At 44.6% G+C, this 24,052-nt stretch overlaps 1 protein-coding gene across 1 annotated transcript in view; it reads right to left on the minus strand.

The window, feature by feature from the left end:
• Positions 1-24,052, minus strand: part of LOC138579819 (killer cell lectin-like receptor subfamily B member 1C) — a 283,572-nt gene that overhangs the window by 134,860 nt on the left and 124,660 nt on the right. The window contains exon 2 of the mRNA XM_069650048.1: positions 14,524-14,622. Coding sequence (XP_069506149.1) covers positions 14,524-14,622 — 99 coding nt within the window. The remainder of the gene's footprint in view (positions 1-14,523; positions 14,623-24,052) is intronic.

Genomic DNA, 24,052 nt, shown 5'->3' on the forward strand with positions numbered 1-24,052 from the left:
AGAGGCTTGCACGACGGCAGCCTTGTGTGTCTTCGAACCAGAGGCGGAAGACGCACAAGTAACAACAGAACCACAAGTCCCGCAAATAAAACCAAGCAGTGAAAGAAAACAAGACCTACCAGGATCCGAGGTGACCAATGCCCTGCACACTGCCGTTAAGGTGAGTGGGTTTCTGGGAACGGCAGCCGGAGGGCAGCCGCTGACGGACCCTCAACAGGAGCGCCGCGGCGCCGAGGACCGGAGGGAGAAGAAATCACCGGAACAGCCAGCAAACCGCGGAGCAGGACAGACAGGCTTGCCTGACCCAGGGCGGGCCGGGAGTAGCCCCACGCGGATGGGAGGAGCCCCACGCGGATGGGGAACACGGAGGGGAGTGGCCTAGAGAAACGCCGTGAGAAAGTCCGAGGTCAAACAGATAGCCCCAACGAGTATACCAAAGAGACGCAAATAGCGGAATTGGCAAAGAGCCATGCTAATAGTCTGACTGCCACTCAAGAAAGGGAAAGTGTGGATGTGGACAATTTTCCACAAGAGAATGAGGAAGGATGTAGGCCTGACTGGCCACAAGAGAAGAATCCCAAAACAGTCGTACAAGCAAGCGTACACAGGAATCCAGGGTCTGCTGACATTGATGAGGAATTAGGCATAAGTGAGAACGCCATAGGAGAAGAGACAAAGCAAAGGGAGGAAAATCTGATGCAAATGCCACTAAATAAATCCATCAGGCACGAAGAGAAAGAAAGCAGCGCAGAAGAAAGTTGGAGAGAAAGTGAAACGGGGACGTCAGACTCAGATTCGGAAACGGAACTGGAGAAAAAAGCCTAGAAGCAAAACGGAAAAAAAGGATAACTACCAATAAACCAACAATGCAAAGAAAAAATCAAGAAAGACGAATATAATTAAAACAGCAAAGAACACCCAAGAAAGAGGATGTGCACAGCTAGGAAAAATGAAAACGACAGGAGAAAATATAAAAAAGAAACCTCAAAAAAAAATGAGGGAATGCAAAAAGGACCATTGCCAGTATCCTTGTCAGGAACATTGAAAGCATTTTTCTTTAACCAGCAGAAACGAAAATTAGCCCCGAAAAACGATCTATCGGACGCAGAACTGCTGGAAGCGGTCGAGGTAAATTCCGGAGGGGATAGCCAACAGACCCCCGGGGTCACCATGGGGCTAGAAGGATCACCAGCTTTAGGTTTGTCGCAGCTCTTGCAGGAAAAAAGGAATGCGGCGAAAGCAATCCGGCGGCAAATAGAAGAAAGAGAAGAAAGACAGAAGCTAAGCACCTTAAAAGAACATCAGCAGGCGCCCTCTGAAGGAGGGGGGAATACCTTAAGAACTGAAGACGACAACCAAAGACAGGCCCTGGCCCGGGAGAGGGTGTTCCAACTAAAAGACCAATGTCAAAACGCGGCTTGCCCAGATTGGGCAAAAGCACACCCGAATTTAGACCACCTACTTCGTACCCCGGAGAAAGCAAGAGATCTACATGGAGTGAACCAGCAAAGAGAAACACAGAAAGAACAATCTAAGTGCGCAGGGACGGAGGAAAAATCACACAGAACCAGGTTAAGCAATAGCCTATTTATGGAAGCAATGGCAACGCCAGGGAAAATAGCCAGCACACCGAAATCGCCGAAAAACAGAAGGATAAGTGAAATAGGCACGCCGATACAAAAGGAGTCCCCAAATAAAAAACCGGATCTACTAACAATCATGTCTGCAATAACGATCGCACTGGCCCCATATTGCAAACTGTATGAAACAATAAAAGAAGGAATACAAGATAATACATCAATTCGGGCCTCTATGTCCACAAAAATCACACATATAGAAGGATACATCACAGCTGTAGAAGAAAGAAATGACGCCTACAAGAAAGGGTGGGAAAAAGAACTGGAGGACTTAAAGAAACAAATTGAGTGCTTAAAAAGGGGGACGGAGGAGGAGGATCAGAAAACTAAAAAATCGGAGTCGGAAATTAAGAGGGCTGCAACCACAGATAGACACAAAGGAGACCATGAGATAAAGGAAGTGATGGAGGAAAGGTCCAAACCCCACAAATATACCCAATCAAATCGGGACTCCGAAATCATCCTCAGAGAAAAGCTCCAGTGATATTGAAGCTAAAGAATAATGTAGAGAAAGCTCCACCGAAAGAGAAGGCGGAGCAGCAGGAATCAGAAAAACCAAAAGAAAAAAAAAAGAAGGAAATAGAGAGGAAAGTTCAGAAAACAGGCCGAGAGAAGGGAAAAGAGACAAAACGAGAAGGTCTCCCCTTTCGGTTGAAGATTTTATGAGTGATACAAGCTTGATGAACTTATCCCAGCACTGGGAGACCGCCTCCAACAACTCAGTGATTGTGGTGAACACAGATCAGCAAATACAAAAACAAAAAGAATCAGAGAAAGAAATAGAAATTAGACAAAACATGAAAGCCCAAACACCAAAAAGAAGCCAAGAGGCAAGTGAGACCCAAAAGAGGATAGAATTGGAGATACAAAAAAAGAACAGAGAAGAAGAATGAAAGCCCTCAAAAGAGCAAAGAATAAGTGAGCGGTCACCAACACACCGACAACAGGTGATAAAAAGCTCAGAGGACAACAGAAGAACTGGTATGTCGAAAGCTGAAAAACAGGAACGTATATTCAAACTTGAGCAACTAGATCCAAAAAGACGATATATGATCCTAAATAGGAAGACGATTTTGAAACTAATGAGCAAAATGAACGCGCTGAAATGATAAAAACAGAAGACATCACGTTAGTAGAGCCTTACCACAGAGGAAAGATCGCAAAGGCATACATTCACGTGAAAGAACCAATCCGGCAAGACACAGAGGCAAACGCAGCTATTGAAATGGGCCAAAATGGGTTTGGGTTGACAGAAATAAAAAGAGAAATACAAAAAGAAAAGAAAGAGCATCAGTACGATCAAAAAGAAAAAAGGCCACACCATTTTACTTCACGGACAGAAGAGCGGTATAGATTTAATAGAATAGGAAAATATAGAGAAGAAAAGGGTACCGACTTGGAATTGGAGTATGGATGAACGGAAGACAGAAAAGATAACCGAAGATACCACAAGGACGAAAAACAACAACAAAACACGCAGTCAAGGAAGGAGCACCAGGACACGGGCTCAGAATATCTTAACCTACACCGGAGAGCGGAACCAAGACGCTTTCAGAGATATTTTATCCCAGAGAGAATTGGCCGCCACAGTAGAAACGAGAGAGCAAAGAAATCACCCCTGAGACAAACAAAGGAGACGTCAACGGACACGGGCCCGATAGCATGGCTAAAAGCAGCCTTAATGCGCAAAACAGAGAACTAGCAATTAACGCTGTCACCGGCACCTACGTGGGATGAACAAAGTAGCGGTGACCAAAAAGAAAGCAAGAAATGTTTCATCCTAGGGTCATGGAACACAAGAGGATACACTCATTTAACCAGACCGGCCGACGTGGACTTAGGCACACTAGACATCATATGTCTACAAGAAACTTGGTTACAAGAAAAACCCGGCCTAGACGGCTATTTAGTGGAAATAGCACCTGCAAGCAAGGGCTTGTTAGGCCGACCATCCTCAGGTCTGTTGACAGCAACGAAAATGGGAGTGGGCCAGGCAACACCGATAAAACTGCATGAATCATATGAGATGCTAGTAATACTGACCACATGGAACAACGAAGGAAAATCAAAGAGTAAGGTGATTTGCAACCAAGTCATCATAATAAACACGTATTGGAACCCCCAAAAGATGACAAACAAAACGTACTGCGCACAAATGGCAGAGATGATAGACGAAATCAAAACAGAGCACGTGAACGCGGACATCATCGTGTGTGGTGACTTAAACGCCGACTGGAGGGAGGGGAACGAAGAAACAAAGTTGGGAAAGTGTCAAGGCATGACCCGAGAGAGAGGTATCGCATGGGAGACCTTGATTAAACCAAGAAATCTTCATAACATCGCAGCCCTATTTCCGAAGCAAAAGAACATTCCAACTTGGGAGAGCTTGAATGCAAAAGCTACCCTAGATTACATCTTCGTGTCGACAGAATTCCTACCCAGAATTGCGGAATACAAAGTTCAAAGAACCACACACAGTGATCATAATTTGCTGACATGTAAATGGACAGGATCACAAACAGAAAATCATGTGTACAAACACAATCTCGAAATAAACAACCAGCAATCTAGAGTCCGTCTGACAGAAGAAGATGTAAAAACGATAACAGCAAGATATAGACTTCCAGATGAAGCCCAAGGACAAGTACCACAAATTCGACCGAACTACCTACCATTACTAATACCATATAAAAAACCAGCGAGGAGTCAACAGAAGATAACGTCAAATGCATTGCACACATATGATAAACTGGTGGTTGAAAGAAGAAAAGTGGTGAGGAGGTTAAGAAAAATTGCAATAAAAAGAGACCAGCAGGAAGACTGGGAAAACTGGCAGATGGAGGCTAAGAAATATAATCAGTGGCTAAAGCAACATAGATTACGGATGTATCAACAAGACGCGGAAAGTATGTTGAAAAGTCTTGGCTCAAAGAAATCAAACGATTTCTGGAGAATAATCAAAGCAACAAATCCCTCGAAGCCACCGGAACTGACAAATCAAGTCCCTGAGTCAAGTTGGAAAGCATATATAACGGCACAATTTGAGCGACCGAAAACACAAACAACTAAAGGATTATCGGACCCGACAGCCACTTGGGTGAACGTGGCAAACGCTACAGACATTGAAAGGACTATCAAAAATTTAAAAACATCAAGGGCCCCCGGACCCGAAGGGTTGTCAAATATCGACCTAAAGCAATCGGCGAACGCTTGGGCAGTGATAATAAGCAAAATCTTCTTGCATTGTGCCCAGACAAAAATGGTCCCGGAAACATGGCTAAAGGCCATAATTGTGCCAGTGTATAAAAAAGGCGAAAGAGAAGACCCGGAAAGCTACAGGCCCATAGCGCTGTTAGACATTGTGGGCAAAATCTATGCAACCCAGCTGTTGATCCATTTCAGAACATGGGCAAATACTGCACCCTGCTTCGACACTTTTCAGACAGGATTTCAGAAGAAGGGAGGCACAACAGTAAATATACTGATCCTACAGATTCTGAAAGTGAAAGTTAAAGAAGGAGCCCCAAGAATCTACCTAGCGTTCGTAGATCTATCAAAAGCTTTTGATAAAATCGACCGAGAAAAACTATGGCTAAAACTGAGCAAGTGGAAATGCCCAACGTCCATCATGGCCCCAATAAAAGCGCTTCATGAAAATGCAAAAATTAGAGTAAAATTGAGCAAACAAGGCACCTTTTCGGAAGAGATTGCAATCCAGCGAGGTGTCAAACAAGGCTGCCCACTAGCTCCAGCCCTGTTCATTGCTTTTTTGGGTGACTATCAGATCGAAGAGGAAAAAAATACGAGCTTTCCCACCAAAAATTGGAAATGAAACCATCCCACGACTATTGTACGCAGACGATGCCATCATTATCGACCAAACTCCAATTGGGCTGCAACGAAAATTAAACAATCTGGCAAACTATATGTCAACAAAAAATCTGGAAATCAACACAACAAAAACTAAAGTGATGGTCTTCGAAAAAAACGCAAACAAAAATACGAAGCAGCTGAATTGGCATTTGGAGAATGCCAAATTGGAAGTAGTCGACAAGTTTAAATACCTAGGGGTAACCTTAGATGGATCATCAGGCAACAAAGCAATAAAAGATCAGTTATGGGACAAAGTTAAAAGATTTACAGCACAAACTAGACTGGATGACAAAAAATTTGGGAAGTTTTCCATTGTTCCAGCGATAAAATTTTACAAGGCAAAGGTTGTGCCTTCTATCATTTATGGTATGGAAGCCGCCTTCAACTTACCGAACTCAATATGGCAAAAAATGGAAGGCCACGTGTGGAAGGCAGTATTAGGCCTACCCAAATCAACCTCCATGCCCGCAATTAGAAGGGAATTGGGCCTGGTCTCATTGGCCTCATCAGTGAAACAAAGCAAGCTGAGACTATATAGAAAAATCATGATGGCCGATTCCTTACCAATATTTGCAGTGATATCAGAAGAATTGAAAATGGGCACCTGTAAAGCGCTCAACAATTGGGCAGCAACAATACAAGAAACGCTAAATGAAATATCATGCACAGAAGAAGATCTCAAAACAACCCCAGACCGAGTAAATATAAAAATTGAACTCATGGATTGGATCCGTACGGTAGACACAGCGAGAGTAAATAAGCTACTCACCCACCTTCCACCGACTTTTAATAGGGTGAAAGAGCCACTGAATTACTGCAAAAATGTTCCATTAGATCATCGAAAATGGATAACAGCTGCCGCCTATGCAAAAACAAAGAAGTGGAAACATTGCAACATCTAGTCCTAAAATGCCCAAAAACCAGTACAAACAGAGACAGATATTTACAATCATGTCTGCAAGGGGCGACCACGCTAGATGAAGAGGCGGTCTGGAATAGGCTAATCTCAGGAGAAACAACGAGATGGACCATAGCGGCAGTAAAATTGATAGATCTAGCTTTCGAAATGATTTCCAACACACAGACCCATATGAAAACAGCAGAGATGGCCGGGCAAGTGAAATCGCCTATTGTAATCTAAACACGATGAACAATTAAATGACAGGGTAATCCTGAGAGAGAAGGCGCAAAATGACTATGACTTGAGAATTGTCATCGCAAAAACGACCATGATAAGCGCCTTGGCACATCTGAAGAAGAAGAAAGGTTCTTGTAAAAATCGTTAACATTTTTCGATTAAAAGTAAGTAAATAAATAAATAAAACAAGGACTGGCAGTTAATAATAATAATTGTAATTATTAATAATAATTGTACCTATGTTCTAACCCTCTGGGCCTTACCACTAGAGATGGTCTGCTTTTTTAAAGGAAATTGTTTGTTTCTGCCTATGGATTCAACTAGAGGAATCATTCTCTCACTATGTCATGATTCTAAGTTCGCGGGCCATCAATGAGAAAAAGTCACCTTGCAGACACTCCAAAGTAAATTCTGGTGGCCTAAAATGGCACAATTTGTTAAAACACACGTGCATTTGTGTGTGGTTTATGCCCAAAAAAAACATGATAACCATAAACCATCTGGATTACTCTACCAACCCAAACTGCCTTCTAGACCTTGGCAAGTCATAGCCACTGACTTCATAGTGGATCTTCTCCCCTCCCAGGGTTGTACTGTTATAATCGTCACCATAGATGCATACTCCCGCTTGGCCCATTTTACTCCATTGGATAAACGACCCTCTGCCTCAAAAATGGCAAACGTGTACCTCACTGAAATATTTTGACTACATGGACTTCCATCCACCATAATTTCGGACAGAAGTAGACAATATAGTTCAAGATTTTGGTCTCAGCTTTGCTGATTACTTGGAGTCCAAAGAGCACATTCTTCCGGGTATCACCTGCGGAGCAATGGAGTCACGAATGGGTTAATCAGACCCTTGAACAGTTTTTCTGTTGTTTCTCTTCACAAATACATGACAATTAAGATGCATTGATTCCCACTGCAGAATTTGCATTCAACAACTCAACTCACACTTCACTGAAAACTAGTCCCTTCTTTTGCAACTATGGGTACCCTCCATCCATTCTACCTTCTGTACCCTCTGGCTCTTCAAACATTCCTACTGTGGATACCAGGGTCTCAGAGTTAACATCCATACACAAGTTGGTTGGAGAATATCGATTGAAAGCCAGAGAAACCACCAAAACATTTGCTGGCCGCAAATGTCAGGATTCTCCTCCCTATGCGGTGGGGTATTTGGTTTGGTTATCATCCAAGCATTTACTCAGACACCTAGGTCTGAGAAAACTCGCCCCTCATTATTATGGTATGTTCGTTGTAAACAAGATCACCAACCCAGTTGCCTTTCGTTTGACCCTACCTGTTACTTGAAAGTGCATATATCCTGTATTTCACACTTCTCCGCTGAAGCCATATCATTCTCCATCCAAGAAGGCACCAGTGCCCCCCACCCCCCGTTGTCGCTGCCGATCAACAACTGGAATACGAAGTCTCCAGATTGTGTTATTCAAGATTCAGGAGAGGGCGATTACGGTATGATTAGTAGCTAGTGGACTGGAAGGGTTTTCCCAGAGCGAAAGATCAAGGGAACCCACTACCAACATTCACGCACCACATCTCCTCTGCCGTTTTCATCATCGTCATCCGGGCACACCTGGTGGGCAAGTGTTTCGGAGGAGACAAACTGTCATGCTGTTTCACCCATGGTCCTTGTGGGCAGCCTGGAGACACCATTCGCGAGCCGCAGGTGCCATCTTTCCAAAATGGCACTCAATGTTACTCCTGAAAGGTCGAGGGACAGTCTATCCTCTGGTTCATTCCTCGACACTGCAGTCTCTTAGGCAGACGCTGCCGGAGCTCGGTGTGTCTCAATGCTAGTGTTCCTGTACCTAGCTTAGTGCTTACCTTCCTCCTTGTTTTGCCTTCCTTCCTTCCTGCTCCTCCTTCCTCCTCCTGTCTTTCGTGTTCTCCCTGCTTGGTTCCTGTTCAGCCTCTGCCTCAACCAGCCATGTCCCATCAGTGCTGCCGGGCCATCCCACAGGTTTTTCCCTTGGAAGGGTTTTTTCCTGATTCTGGCAGTCTTGCAGGGTTCCACTTGCCAGAGTGTTTGTCCCTCAGGCAGTGTGGCATCTGGGGAGTCTCGCCCCTTTCTCCATGAAACCTGCACCAAACAGAAACCATGGAAAAAGAAAAATCCAAGTAAATCTTCACATAAGAAAATACAGGTAAGCCACCCCTCTGAAAGTTCAGACTCTGGCAGGGCCTCCCCAAAAGATCATGGAAGGGGCGCAATACACTGACGAACACAAAATATGTTCCACCATCAGAAGTGGACAAGATAAAAGCATCAAAGCAGAGGGCCAGGGGTGCCAGAAGTTGGATCTTCTAAAGTATCCAAGCCCTGCCAAGCAACACCTGGAAGAAAGGGTGGGAACAAACCGGAAGGATGAATATAAGATCAGAGTGAGAGACAAGATACCACCCAAAGCCCAGACAGGGATGGAGACACTACAAAGGTTCTGCAGGCAATACCAGACTGCAATAGATACGGAGTAGAGCATACAAGAAGAAGCAAGAGAAGAGGGGAGAATGGAAGTGGCCAGCAAAGGAGATGTATTAGATATTCTCCATGAGATCAATTTACTGTGCTCAGATATCCAATCTTCCATTCAGAACTCAGAGGAAGAGTGGACAAAGTCAAAGCGAGATGAGAGAGCTTTGAAAAATTGTCTGGGGATATCCTGGGCATGAATTTCAAAGCCAGACATCTCAACCTGGAGCCACAAAAAGGAAAGTGAAGACATAATAAATGGAAACGATAGGGTGCACACGGGAGGAGGATCAACTAAAGTACCTAGAGCGATGGTGGTAAAATGCCACTATTTTAAGCAAAGGCTAGTAGTGCTAATGAAAGCATGAAACAATGAAGTGATTGAACATGAAGGTTCCAGAATAATGATTTTTCAGAAGGGAATGCAAACAACTGACAACATGGCTAACTTCCCACAGAATAAGATACCAATGCGGTTACAGCTTTGCTCTCGTAATGGAACACAAAGGCAAAGATTGCAGGATCACTAATGTAGAAGAAGCAACCCAAGCACTTCATCATTATATATCGGCGAATGAACAAGAGGTTCCTACGCAAAAGCCCCAAAAAATATATATCAGCAGAAAAGAGAGGACAGAGATAAAGCAGTCGGAATGAGAAAGATGCTCATGGGAGCAAGGAATTCCGGAAGATGATGAGCACAGCCTGAAAGGCTTAAATTCCCTTACTAAAAGATTGTTGGTTGCAATACAGTTTACATAGAACAGTCTAGACATCCTCTTCATACAGGAGACCAGATTAAAGCAAGTAGAGGAACATAGAATCCCGGGAAAGCATATGGGACAAACTTTCTGGGCATCAAGGGATTGCAAAAAAGGAGCTTTGGGGATTGTCCTGCAAAATATGATATGATATGCTATGGCATTTATAACGTGCCCATACACAAGTGTTTCTAGGCACGACAAGACAAGGAGGGGGAAACAGAGGTAGGACAAAACAACGATCTTACTAGGCCTTGTATCATTCAGATTTGGCAAGCGCAGGGAAGGGGGAGGGCAGAAGTGCAAAAGGGGGGGATAGAGAATTGAAGGTAATCAGATCAGCTAGCAGGTGGCTAAGTGCCGGTAATCAGACAGTGCAGCCAGCGGGTGGCTTAGAAGTGCAGAGAGAGGGGACTGTAGGGTTACAGATACAGACCACAAGTGCTGGGGGAGCCAAGAAGCAGTGTGAGGTGCAACTGGACAGGCATGGACCTGGGCCCAAGTTCAGAGGGAGGCCAGGTGACCAGTGCGTGGAACAGACGGGTCATCAGCAGGGGAGCGGAAGAGAAAAAGCCGAAGCGAAGAGGAAGGTCTTGAGTTGATTCCGGAACCAAAGATGGTTCTGCTCAAGTTTGAGAGAGGGAGGCTGTTCCAGAGGGAGGCTCCAGCCAAAGGAAGAGATCTGCCCCCAACTCTCTGCTTGGAAAAGCAGCGGACCCTTAGAGAGTTGGAGGTGGATGAGCAGAGAGCTTGAGAAGGGAGATACTTAGGAATACCGAGTTGGAGGTAGTGCGGTCGCAGGCCACAGAAAGCCTTGTGGACAATGCAGAGGGTCTTGTACTTAATCCTTGCTGCCACTGGGAGCAAATTAAGAGATTTCAGAACTGGGGAGATATGATCCGTGGGCTTGAGGCCAAGGACAAGTCTTGCAGTCCTGTTCTGGATAAGTTGTAGAGGATGGAGAGTAGAGGCAGGAAGATTTAGCAAGAGGCTCTTGCAGTAGTCCAGCCTTGAGAGGACTAGAGCTCTGGCGACAGTGAGCCTCTGGGGGAAAATGAGGAAAAGAACAATACCTCTGAGGAGGTGCCGCTGATAGTTTGACATCTTGGAGACGTCGGAAATGTGAGGAGAGAAGGAGAGGGCAATGACTGGAAGTAGTAAAAGTCGAGAGAGTAGTAGAAGAGGAAGAGTTCTGACAGTAAAGGGCCATATGAAAAATAATAAGGTGTCATTATGTTCCATTAACAGTCTGTACCAGGGGCAGTATTCTTTCAGAGAAAAAGCCTTATGGGAAGTACTGGATAAAATGGTAGGCCTAACGATCATAGGATGAGAAGTTAATATGTATGTGGACCAAGATCTTGATAGATTGGCAATAAGGGAAAGGCAATGAATCTCGTGCCCCAGAGAAACAAGTAATCTTAAAAGATTGTTGCACTCTGCTTTGCTTTGTACAGTGTTTAAGGAGGTCAGTCGAAGCACTATACTCGTGGTAGCATTGAAGCCTCTCAAAGTAAACATAAGAAAGAACCAGAAAATAAGGGGCATAGAAGTGGGAAGACATGAATTTAAAATGGGGCTATTCGCTTGGGGTATGCTGTTCCACTTAACCAACCCTGTCACATCCATCCCAGATGCATTTAAGGAGATCAATACAGGGATTTTAGGCATTCAAAATAAACATATAGAAATCAATATTGTTCCCTTAGAGGAGAGTGGTAGAGGAGGCAATACAAGACCTTGAAGCCATGCCACTGAAAATACAGAGGGAAGGGTCTAGTTACTCGGAGGTTCGCCTTACTAGAAGGGTAGAGGATCTTTATTAAGCTAATTATCCCCCTCTCCTAAACAAAGTGGACAGGTATTTCAATTCATGGGCCAAACTTACCGTTTCGTTGATGGGGAGGCTATATTTCGTAAAAAAAACATATCCTTCCCATGATTTTATTATTTTAAATGTTGCCTGTGAATGTACCGGCTTCAAACGTAACAGAATTAAAGGCCAGGTTGCCTAGATTTCTGTGGCAACGTAAAAAACTAATGATCACGTACCAAACCGTGATATTATCCAAAGAGGAGGGAGGATTAGGATTCACTAAATTAGACAATTACTACAGGGCATCCCAATTGAGAGTTTTAGTGGCTCACCTGAAAAAGGAAAACAATGGGTATTCTTAGAGAACCAGGTAATGGCTCCTGTAACAGTGGGTGAGTGGCTATGGACTTCACCAGAAAACCTCCCCGCTAAGATTAGAAACCACGGCATACTGGGAATGTGGGAACTGTGGAATGGTAAGACTACAAGGAAGCTAACAATTCCAAACTGTGCAACAGTTGGAAGAGGACCTAAATATCGGAAAGCATTCTTGTTCATGTACCTCCAGCTGAAAGCCATTTAAATGGATTCAAAATGGGCAACATAGCTCCAGATAGAATGAACTCCCTTCAAGTGAGTACTGGACACTTGGACTAACTCAAGAGGAATTATTACTAAGCCCTATAAAGCTCTGCCCAGGGTTACATTCAGTGAGTGAGAGAGAGAGAGAGAGAGAGAGAGAGAGAGAGAGAGAGAGAGAGAGAGAGAGAGAGAGAGAAAGAGAGAGAGAGGGAGGCAAAGGAGGAAATGGGAAGGAGACTTGGAGATGGACATTTCAGATAATTGATAATTGATGGTCATTCTTATGTACGAAGGCCCATAAAACCTTAGTAGCATGCCAGTATAAAATGCATGTTCAAAAACTGCTACACAGATGTCTAAGATTAGCGAAGATGTTCCCTCCCAAAAGCCCTAAGTGATGGAGGAATTGTGGGGAAGTGGGATCTTTTTGGCATATGTGGTGGCTTTAAGAGAGAGCCCAGGCATAGAGGTGTTAGCCTGGATTAAAGATTTAGAAAGAATCCCTTGAGAAATTAACCCAATGTTCATACATTTCGTGCTTCAGTGAAGAGACGAGAGATGCAGGGGCTTACTGCACATGACACATTTCTTACTGGTGGCAGCAAGAGCATGTCTGACAATTCCTTAGAAAAGAAAGAACCTATCAACTGAACTAGAGTGGGCCCTAAAGGGAAGGGACATCTATGAAATGGAAAAGCCAATCACTGTGTTACATGATAAAGAAAACCATAATGAATACGAATGGATAGCGTTAATCAGAAAATATCATGAATGAGGAGGAAGTTACATGTGAGACGACGGGGGTCAAATCTAAGAGGTGACTGTGAGGCAAAATCAGGAAAGAGACGGGGGTCTCCTCTGAAGGCTAAGGGGATCTGGTGAAATGATAATTAGAGGAGGCGGAGTGGTCTGGATGAGAGCATATGTATTCCCTCAGGGGCCTGAGGGGAGCGTAAAAGAGGGCGGTAAGAGCGGCATTGAATTTGAAATGTATACATTTACAGATTTAATGGAAATACATATTTTATAAAAAAAATAAAAATAAAGTAACCCCGGCTGTGTTATATGAATGTTGGAAGGCACTTTGGGGTTCTTTGACCCACTACAGACACACGGCCAGTGGACGCTTGTCTTTCTATGGCCATGAACTATGAGGTGACTTGCAATGGCCTTCTAAAGTACAGGTGGTGGTACCTTATCCCATATATATGTTTGACTTAATAAACAAGTTTGTTTCATGTATTGTTTCTTGTGGACAGCTTTTATTGTGTTTAGAGGTTTTCCCTATTCTTGTGCTCAATGTCATCAATTAACAAGTATAACCAATCGAATCAATGTATTAATGCATTCCTTAAAGGATAGCTACTGCATGTGTATGTGCACAAAATAAACTAGCAATATAGAAATAACTCAAATTGTCTAATAGCAATAACTGCATTATGGCATAGGAGTATGTTCGATGCAAGTTTTTCAATTCACATTTCCCCTAAAATCTCTAGATAACAATCTTTCTCTCTGGCCTCACAGAAACCACCATTTGTGCCCTCCACCAGCGTACCTCTTATGTGACCCCACCTCACAGGGCAAATCGATAGAGATTGCCTACCTTGGAAAGTCAGACCCGTCACAGCATGACAGCGCCGCCTGTTAGGGCAGCTTAAATGGCTGCCCTAAGAGTGGGTGCTGGCAACCTCTTCCTGCCGATGCCCCTGGCTGAACACTAGGATGAAGTATCAGTGTCACCCATCTCCAATTTGAAGAAACAAACAGACCTGTGTGTGCCACAGTTCCAGGGTTCTGGTTGTTCTTCTTCTATCAGCAATGCATGTGTGTGATGTGGTAATGTGAAAAAGTAGACTACCCAGACAAGAGAGGCCCATGCTGCAGAGGTCCACCTGGGAAATCTTCAGACATATCAGATGTCCAACCGACGGCTGTCTATATGGCATTTCTGGCTCTACATTTCCAATCTAGCTCTAACAATTGCATATGAATTTGCTGTGTCTCCACTTATCCCTTACTCTCAAAAGCCACAGTGTTTATATGTCATCTCTCTCTGCATTCCCAGCCAATAGTTTCCCTCCTTTTTTAAATATCCAGTGAAAGCAGCTTCATATTAACATTGAAAGAACACAGAAGACACTCTCCAAACTTCACCATCTAGGAATTACGTTTTTCAAAGTTATATATTCTAATGGCCGTGACCATTTAATACTTACCCCAAACACCAAATCCTATAAGACCCAAGATCACAATGACATGTATCACTCCACTGATCCATAGGGTACGCCTGTGCCAATGTGGACAGTGCAATCCAGCTGCAAAATTAAATGATAGAGGAAATGAAAACATGTTGGTTATAAATAAAATAACGTCAATGGTTTGCTGTGTCATTTGCAATCTTAGACCAAGGATGTCTACTATTTCCACCAACTCTTACGAATCAAAATCATTTTTCCAGCAGGATCAGAAATTGCTTCTCTAGACACTAAAACAAATGCTGAATATTGGCTGGAAATTGGCATTCATGCCACTCTCTAGGAGCTGCCACATGACTTTCCACATACTTACAGCATTCTGTATATGTATCTTTAAGCAGTTAGTGAGATTGCCCGTTCCTCTCATGAAGGAGTGTGTGCACAATGGTGACTGGGTAGATGTTGGAACACCTCAGGTTTGACAATTAGGGCATTCCTCAAAAAAGGGAGATTAAGCTGGTTCCTTATTTGTGCTGTCAGGGTATTCTAGAATTTCTGCCTAGCACTTTTAAGATCGTTTGTCCTTGCTTCTTGTGGTTCCAGTCAGATTGGGACTAATTTAGAGAGTGGCGAATGCTGAAATCTGCCAGCTTTCCGCCGGCGGAATGAAGGCTATTTAAAGATAGCACTCTACCAGGTTTAGACCATGTTTTCGCAGACGAAAAGCTGGCGGAAAATCTGCCAGTCTTCATGCATTGAAATGGGGACTGGCAGATTTTCTGCTAGCTTTCTGCCATCGGAAACCTGGTGAAAAGCAGGTGGAGTGCTCTCTTTCAAAAAAAGCTTTCATGCCGCCGGTGGAAAGCTGGTAGACTTCAGCATAGCCACACGCCAAATTCTAAATAAGCCCCATTGTGTGATCCGCACCCAAATCTCAACCTGTAGGAACCTATTTTACAACATTGTGAATCTCCACAATTTCCTTTAAATGGAGCCTCCCATCAAAGAGTGATTCCAAGTGACCTATACTTACAACATACAGTCCACCACACCTTCACCCTGTAAGCCCCTGCTTTTTTGGAAGACAGTCAGTATTTTGCACAAATGTGAATTATTCTGATTTTGCCATAATGATTATTTATTTATTTAATTGCATATAGTTTATAACAAACCTTTGCAATAACAATTAAAAATGATTAATTACAATTGTTTTATTTTTTTATTGTAACTGATTTCAAACCTTATACAACTCAATACATTGAAGTTTCAACTCAGTCGATTAAAAAAGAAATTAACTATCCACAATACATTTATAAACATAGAGAAAATCAATTACAGACCAATAAAATAAGCAGTTCATCACCAAAGCTTCACCATTTCATTGTTGCTATTATTTCCTTGAGAATAACCTCCACCCTGGAGTTGCACCACACTTATTTTTATTATTTTTTGTTTTTGTTTGCTTGTTAGGCACTTATACAGCAAGTAAAATACTGTTTCAAATCGCCCACAGGGGAGGGGAGGGAACAAGGCAGTGAAATACATTACAAAACAATACAATAATTAATAAGAGCAGTGGAGGGAACAGGAGGAAGGACAAACCTATTATACCTTGTGAGTATTCAGAACATGCAAGTGCAGCAAGGAAAAAGGGCAGAGGGTGTAAGTGCTCGGGAGTCCGTGCTCATGGGTGAGCCACAGATGATAAGTGCTTGGGTTGATAAGTGCTACATGGCTAGGGGCCACGTTCGGAGTAAGTGCGAACCTCTGAGGTGGAGGGTGTGCCAAGGCAAGTGCTGAGGGTAGACAGGAGCTAGGCAGATTGGTTGAGGGAGGTCAGGGGCCCCGAGGATGCATAAGGGCCCTGGACACCAATCACAGCTATTGTGGGATTAGAAGAGAAGAAAAGAAGGGAAGGAGGAGGTGAAGGGGTAGTTCTCGAGGAGCTTCCGAAATTTAAGAAAGTCCTGCTCAAGGCGCAGAGGCAGGGGGAATCTGTTCCATAGGAGGGAGCCAGCTGAGGAAAGCGATCAACCACCTAGCCTCTGTTTAGTAAAACGCTTTACACACAAAGTGTTGGTGCCAGAGGAACAAAGTGGTCTAGAGGGAGAGTATTTAGTAAGATAAAGTTGGAGATAGAGTGGTCCCCTGGCCCAGACAGTCTTGTCGATGATGAAGAGGGATTTGAATTTAATCCGTGCAACAACCAGGAGCCAATGAAGACTTTTTAGCGCAGGAGAGATGCTGGCCCTGGGGTTAGGACAGAGGATACATTTTGCTGTCTTTTTCTGGATTAGCTGGAAGGGTCACAGAGTGGAAGAAGGTAAATTCAGGAGGAGGCTATTGCAATAGTCAAGCCTAGAGTGAACCAGGGCTCGGGTAAAATTGAGAAAAGGAAGAATTCCTTTGAGAAGGAAGAGCTGAACGTGGGACTTCTTGGCAATGTCCTGAGTGTGAGGGAGGAAGGACAGAGGAGTCGAAGATGACTCCAAGGTTTCTTGCTTCAGAAGGAGCAGGGGAAGAGCCAAAGGAGGAAGGCCAGAGTGAAGGGAAGGAGGGATCAGGGGTCCCAATAGGAAGGATCTCAGTTTTACAGGCGTTGAGGCAGAGATCGTTGGAAGTGCACCAGGACTGGATGGCACATAGGCAGTCAGGGATGATGGAAGGTGCAAGAGGGACAGCAGGAAGTTTGAAAAAGAGCTGTGTGTCGTCTACGTAACACTGGAAGTTGAAGAAGGAGGAGATGAGGCGTGCAAGCAGGGCAAGGTGATTGTTAAAGAGCCAAGGGGAGAGGATAGAACCCTGGGGGACACCACAGGCAGAGAAGGAAATAGGAGAGGAGACGGTACCCAAAATTACTTGCGAAGAGCGGTCGGTAAGGAAGGAGATACCAAGGGTATCATGGAGCCTTTGTATGAGGATGGAATGATTGACTGTGTCAAATGCACAGGTGAGAACGAGAAGGTTGAGGACAGAAGGGGAGTTGGAGTCCAGAGATGCAAGCAGTTCTTCACGGGTATTCAGAAGTACAGTTTCCATGCCTCTGGATTCTCGGATTCCAGATTGATGGTCATGGAGACCATCAACAAGTTTGGTGTGTGAGTTGAGTTGGGGTAATGCCAGCTTCTCCAACAGCTTACCCAGGAAGGGGGTGATGGAAATAGGGCGGTAGTTGGCAGGGCAGGTAGGGACTGCTGAAGGTTTTTCAGGAGTGGGCGCACAAGGGAGTGCTCAAGGCGCAGAGGCAGGGGGAATCTGTTCCATAGGAGGGAGCCAGCTGAGGAAAGCGATCAACCACCTAGCCTCTGTTTAGTAAAACGCTTTACACACAAAGTGTTGGTGCCAGAGGAACAAAGTGGTCTAGAGGGAGAGTATTTAGTAAGATAAAGTTGGAGATAGAGTGGTCCCCTGGCCCAGACAGTCTTGTCGATGATGAAGAGGGATTCCAGATTGATGGTCATGGAGACCATCAACAAGTTTGGTGTGTGAGTTGAGTTGGGGTAATGCCAGCTTCTCCAACAGCTTACCCAGGAAGGGGGTGATGGAAATAGGGCGGTAGTTGGCAGGGCAGGTAGGGACTGCTGAAGGTTTTTCAGGAGTGGGTGCACAAGGGAGTGCTTAAGGGAGATGGGGAAAGATCCACTGTCAAACGAGTGATTGCAGAAATCAGCGAGGGCAAGGAAGCCAATGTTATCCGGTATCCCTACATATTATCCCCACCAAAAATATTGCAGTATATATGTCGTCTGAAACGCAATAGTCGATATTTATTGGGGGATAATTTGTGGGAGCAGGGGCATGGGGGGGTTGTGCGGGTGTCCCCCGCAGGTTGCATGCCTCAATATCGCTGTATTGCAATATTTTTGCGGGGATATTAACACATGGAAGCTGTTATGTAGCGGAAAACTCTGGGAACTTCTTCAGGTGTGACAGGGGAGAAGGAGGAAGGAGGAGGTTGAGGGCCAAGGGAGGCAAGGGGCTGAAGGATGGGTTCAGAGTTTGGCTAGCAAGGGAGTTAAGGATGTCCTGAGTTTTGGTGGTGAAGTGTGTGGCCAGTGCGTTGCAGAGGGCCTCGGAAGGAGAAGGGGAGGAGGACACTACGGAAGGGTTGGCTAGTTCCCTGCAGATCTTGAAAAGAAAAAGTTCAGCCGTGTTGTTGGATGCACCAGAAACCTGTGACTGTATGTGGGCTCTTTTCCTGGTGTGGATGAAGAGTCTTCAGGGCCGCAACTTCAGAGTTGTACCAGCGTGTTACGCTTAGAGGCATGTTTCTGGCGGATCCTCATGACTGGGGCAAGAATGCCAAGGGTATTGGTGATGGAAAGGTGGAGGTTGCTGAGAGCAGAGTCAGAGGTAGTATCAGAGGTAGGTGGGTGAGGGGGGAATGGCGGTGGAAGCGAAGGCAGCATCTGACACTCGTTTCATCGGGCAGTTGTTAGTGAACAAGGATGGAGGAGCTTTTTGGGGGGCCAAAGGGACCCAGGTGGAAAGAGAGGAGAGATAGTAGAGAGGAGAGATAGAGGTCAGAGTGTATGAGGGCACCCAGAGTGTGTCCAGCTGAGTGGGTTGGCCCAGAAAGTAGAATGGAGAGGGAAAGAGAGGTGTAGAGGTCTGTGAAGAGAGTGGATGCACAGCCAGGGGAGTCCAGCTGGATATTGAAATCACCCAGGAGGAGGAGGTTGGAGGTGGACGAAAGTAAGGAAGAACAGAAGTCAGTCCACTCATAGAGGAACAGTGTGGTGTCACCTGGAGGCCGGTAGATGGTAGTGTGAGAAACCTGAAGGTGTCTCACCTGCTGGTCCCCAGGGATCTGTCATCCAGGTGGCCAGGACACAGCCATCGCTATTGGATCCAGTTCTTGGGGGTGAACCAGTGGGGTAGGATCACCTGGATGAGGGGTCTTCGGGGAGTCTAAGTGGGACACCGACGGTTGAGACACGGTACCCCCTTCCTTGTAACACCTTTTCGCCATCCTACCCGGTAGGATACCTAGAAGCTCTACCCCCCTTTTTCGATACAAATACTTTCTTACACCAGAATAGACAAGGGACTAATATCAGAGTCGTTTACCTGACAAGTCGCAGCTAATGAAGGACGGCAGGTTAAAAGTAGACGAAAGGCAGCAAGACCAGAAAGGATGACAAGGAGGGAGATGCCCCTGCCCTTTTCAAACCAGACCCGCGAAGCCTCCGAAAGGGAAAACATGAGACCGGGATTTACAGCGGGTGTGTGGAGTAGCAGATGTCAACGATACATGTAGGCCTCCTGCATTGATAACCCAGGCACGGAGGCACGCTGGCTACCGTGACACCGTCCTTGACTCCAGAGTCAAAGACAAGCTGACAAGGTTCCGCACAGCTAGTGAGTCAGAAAAAGCTGATAGCGAATCAAACTCTGTTAAGTCCAAGGCTGTAATCGGCAACTTAGTATGAATGCAAGGAACTGATTAACAAAGACCCTGTGTGTTAAGGAACTTTATAGAAAGCCAGTTAAGGTCCAGGTGCAGACCGGTTTTGAAACTGCAAGTACCGGAAGGCCCTGAGAGAGGGTGGCATGTGGCATCAGAGTGGTACTACAGGGGTCATGTCAAATCCCTTGTACAATCGAAAGTCTCGGACCTGTTACCGAAAGAAAGCTAGGAGAAGGGAATCCCTGCTTTCTGAGAAGAGTGTTAGTAAAGGCATGAACTTTGTTAAAGATGGCTATGTGAACTCGACAAAGGGATTCCAAAGGGAAAGCTAAGAAGAGTGAATCCCGCTTTTTGTTGAAACTAAAGTGACCTGTGAAATTGGCAATTATGAACCCGGCAGAGGGATGTCTGTGTGAATCGGGGTGAAGTCTGACACACCCGAGAACATTGTGTTGATATTAAGAGTGAAAGGTCGTAGTGAACCCGACAGAGGGAGGCCCAAGTTGCAAGAAGGATCCAAGCCCGGCAGAGGAGGATCCAAGGGGCTAAGAAAAAACATCCACGGTACAAGATAACATAAGGTACTTTTGTTTGTTTGTTGTTTTTGTGAAGCCAGCCTTCTAAGGCAAGAGACTTTGTAGAAAAGAGACTTGGTCACTGAAGGTCCTGGTATCATTGAATGAAACTGTAACCTCATGCTAGCGAGGCCCAGGAGTGTGCTGTGCTCAGAGGTCACGCCTTGTCCTGTGTCTAAAAAGTGGGGAAGGGGGACCCAGCCATACCATCCTGACTTATCATTTTGTGAACACTTCTTTTTTTTCTGGTGAACATTATCCCACACTCTTTTTGTAAATGTAGCAGCAAGGATTGGCAATACTTTGTTTTTAGTATAGGCCCTTTTTGTCTGACAAGACACCACTAGGACTGCCTTATTATTATTTGATGGTCGTAGCTTGCTCCCATCTTAGATTTAGGTTTAGATTAGGCATTTATCTCACCCATTATAAAGTTCAATAAACACCCTGGAACTGTGATCACTTGTATCTTTCTTTACTGTTGCCACCATGAGTTCCTTACATATGGTGTCAGGAGTTGGATGTGACTCAATTCAAACAAATTGGGAAGCCTAACATTTCAAAAACGTAGTCATCAAGCTTCTAGACCTTCTGTTGTCACAAAAGAATCGATAGGCTTCGATATTTGTAGCAGTAGGGAAACTGCCATCCCCCTAGCAAAAGAGGAATGATTCCTACCAATTTAGTTTTGATACCGCTCCTCCAGAGTGTTACAATAGGCTAGCCCCAAAATCTGGCCTAGCATGGAATTTCGGTATAGACGTTTTAGCAGGTGTCATCGACCCAGACTTCCGAGGGGACATAAAGGTTCTCTTACAGAATCATGGCGAAACCCCATTTGAAGTACATTGTGGGGACCAAATTGCTCAAGGAATTTTGGAAAAGGCACTATTTCCTCAGTTTAAAGAGAGTGAAGCCGAGAAAACAGATAGAGGTGCATTGGGCTTTGAGTAAGCTGACAAACCTTCTAACATCAAAGACACAAAGGGAGAGGAGCCCAACATCTATCCCGATTTAGCCTTCGCCCAGCAAAAACGAACCCACTCTCGCGTAAGCCTTTCTACAGGCTATTCCGGAAGGGGAAGGTATAGGAAAAGGAGGCCCCTTCTTCTTCTTAAAGCAGGGATTGTTGGACAGGAGAGAAACAACAACCGCAGGGGTTAATAAAAACACAGTTGGTGATCCCCAGGACCCACGGAAAGGTTGTGCTGGAGATTGCACATTCCCACCTTACCGGGAGTCACTTTGGACAATCCAAAACCCAAGCACACATCAGTGGGAAGCTTTACTGGCCAGGTATCCATGCTGATATATACAGACCTTTATCCAGACATGTGAAATATGTCAAAAAACTAGCACACACGTCCCATTGCCTGCCCCTTTGAATCCTTTACCCATCATAGAAGTTCCCTTTTCAAGAATCGGAATGGACATTTTTGGACCTATAGAAAAATCCAGATTAGGCAACACATACGTCCTAGTGATTGGTGATTATGCCACTCGATTCCCCAAAGCATTCCCAATGCAAAATAATACCACACAGCAAATCCTTAAGCTACTCCTACCGTATTTTTCATGGGTTGGCTTTCCCAAGGAAATATTGACTGATCAGGAGTTACATTTTATGAGTAAGCTCATGGCAGAGGTCAAAGAGCTACTGTATATTACCACCTTACGAACTTCTGTGTACCATGCCCAAACCAATGGTTTGGTAGAAAGATTCAACAAGACCTTAAAATGTATCCTGCAGAAATTGGTAGACAAGGACGGGAAAGACTGGTACCGAACGATCCCATGGAAACTGTTTGCAGCAAGGAAAACTACACAAGCCTCTACAGGATTTCCCCCTTTTGAGCTGCTTTCTGGCAAAGAGCCCAGAGATGTCCTGAACATGCTCTGGGAAACCTCGGAAGTACAGGAAGAGGCACCCATTCCCATCTCGCAAACTACCACCCGAATGCGAGAATGTATGAGACTTGTTCAAGATCTAGTCCATACTCACATGAAAAAGGTGCAGAGCCAACAAAAATCTAACTATGACACGAAAGTAAGCTTAAGATCGTTTTCTATAGGACAAAAGGTATTGGTCCAATTACCCACCACAGAAAACAAGCTTGTTTCTAAGTGGCATGGCCCCTATGAAATAGTAGAACGAACAGGAACCTGCACTTATAAAGTACCGCAACCGGACAGAAAACAAAAGGTCCATTTATACCACATAAACCTCTTAAAAGAGTGGAAAGAGAATCCATCAGCAACCCATGCCAAAGTACTATCTTGTTTGTTTCTGGAAGATATAGACAACTTTGAACTAATTCCTCCCGAGTTGTCTACTCAAAAACAAGGTATTTTCAGACAAACCAGAAAGAATTAAAGGCACTTACCATTATATTAGAACACCCAAGGGAAAAGTGGTACATTTAAAACCGTACAGACTTCCGGAGGCCCGAAGACAGATAGTGGTCGAGGAAGTAAATAAAATGTTGCAGGCTAATATTATCGAGCCCTCTTCCAGCCCATGGCCCTCTCCTATCATTGGGCAATACACCTGACCGTCCCTGGAGGTTCTGTATAGACTTCCGTCAAGTTAATGCAATATCTGACTTCGATGCCTATCCCATGCTACGCATCGATGATCTAATTGATAAACCCGGAGCAGCCACCTTTCTATCCACCCTAGACTTAACAAAAGGGTATTGGCAGTTACCAGTATTGGACCAGATAAAGAAAAGACAGCATGTTCAACACCCGTAGGACTGTTTCAATTCAAAGTCCTCCCTTTTGGTTTACACGGCACACCAGCCACCTTCCAATGCCTCATGGATAAAATCTTACGTCCCTATTCCGACTTCTGCAAAGCTTATATTGAAGAGATCATCATTTACAGTAACACCTGGGAAGACCATCTTTTCCACCTACATACTGTTATGAGAGTTCTCAGACAGGCTGGCGTAACTGCTAACCCATCCAAATGCAGACTGGCATAGTCAGCCGTATAATATCTTGGGGTTTTTGTAGGGAACATAAATGTATAGCCCCAACAAGAGAAAGTGAGAGCCGTCCTAGATACACCTACCCCTAAGACAAAACGGGATCTTAGAGACTTCCTAGGGTTGATAGGATATTACCACAGGTTTATCCCAAATCTTTCGGACAAAACAGCTAGGCTAACAGATAAACTTAAGAACGCTGAATTCCAGAAACTTAATTAGTCTGAAGAGGATGATATATGCTATAACACCTTAAAGCAAACTCTGTGCCAGAACCCAATCCTGAAAGTAGTAGTCTTCTCCAAAGACTTTATTTTGCAGACAGACGCCTCCCTTACCAGGTTAGGAGCAGTCCTGTTTCATGTTTGTGACACTTTAGAGCATCCTATCCTATTTACAAGCCGTACGCTCTTCCCACATGAAAACAATTACTCTGTGCTGGAATTAGAGGCCCTGGCCATCAAGTGGGCCATTATCCACCTTAGATACTACCTTTTAGGAAGAAAGTTTACCTTTCTCCCCTGGTTTGGATTAGCCAACGCAAATAATTACACCCACGTGTAATGTGATGGTTT

The sequence above is a fragment of the Ambystoma mexicanum genome, chromosome 3p, assembly GCF_040938575.1.
Source record: "Ambystoma mexicanum isolate Mex_15411 chromosome 3p, UKY_AmexF1_1, whole genome shotgun sequence".
NCBI lineage: Eukaryota > Metazoa > Chordata > Amphibia > Caudata > Ambystomatidae > Ambystoma > Ambystoma mexicanum.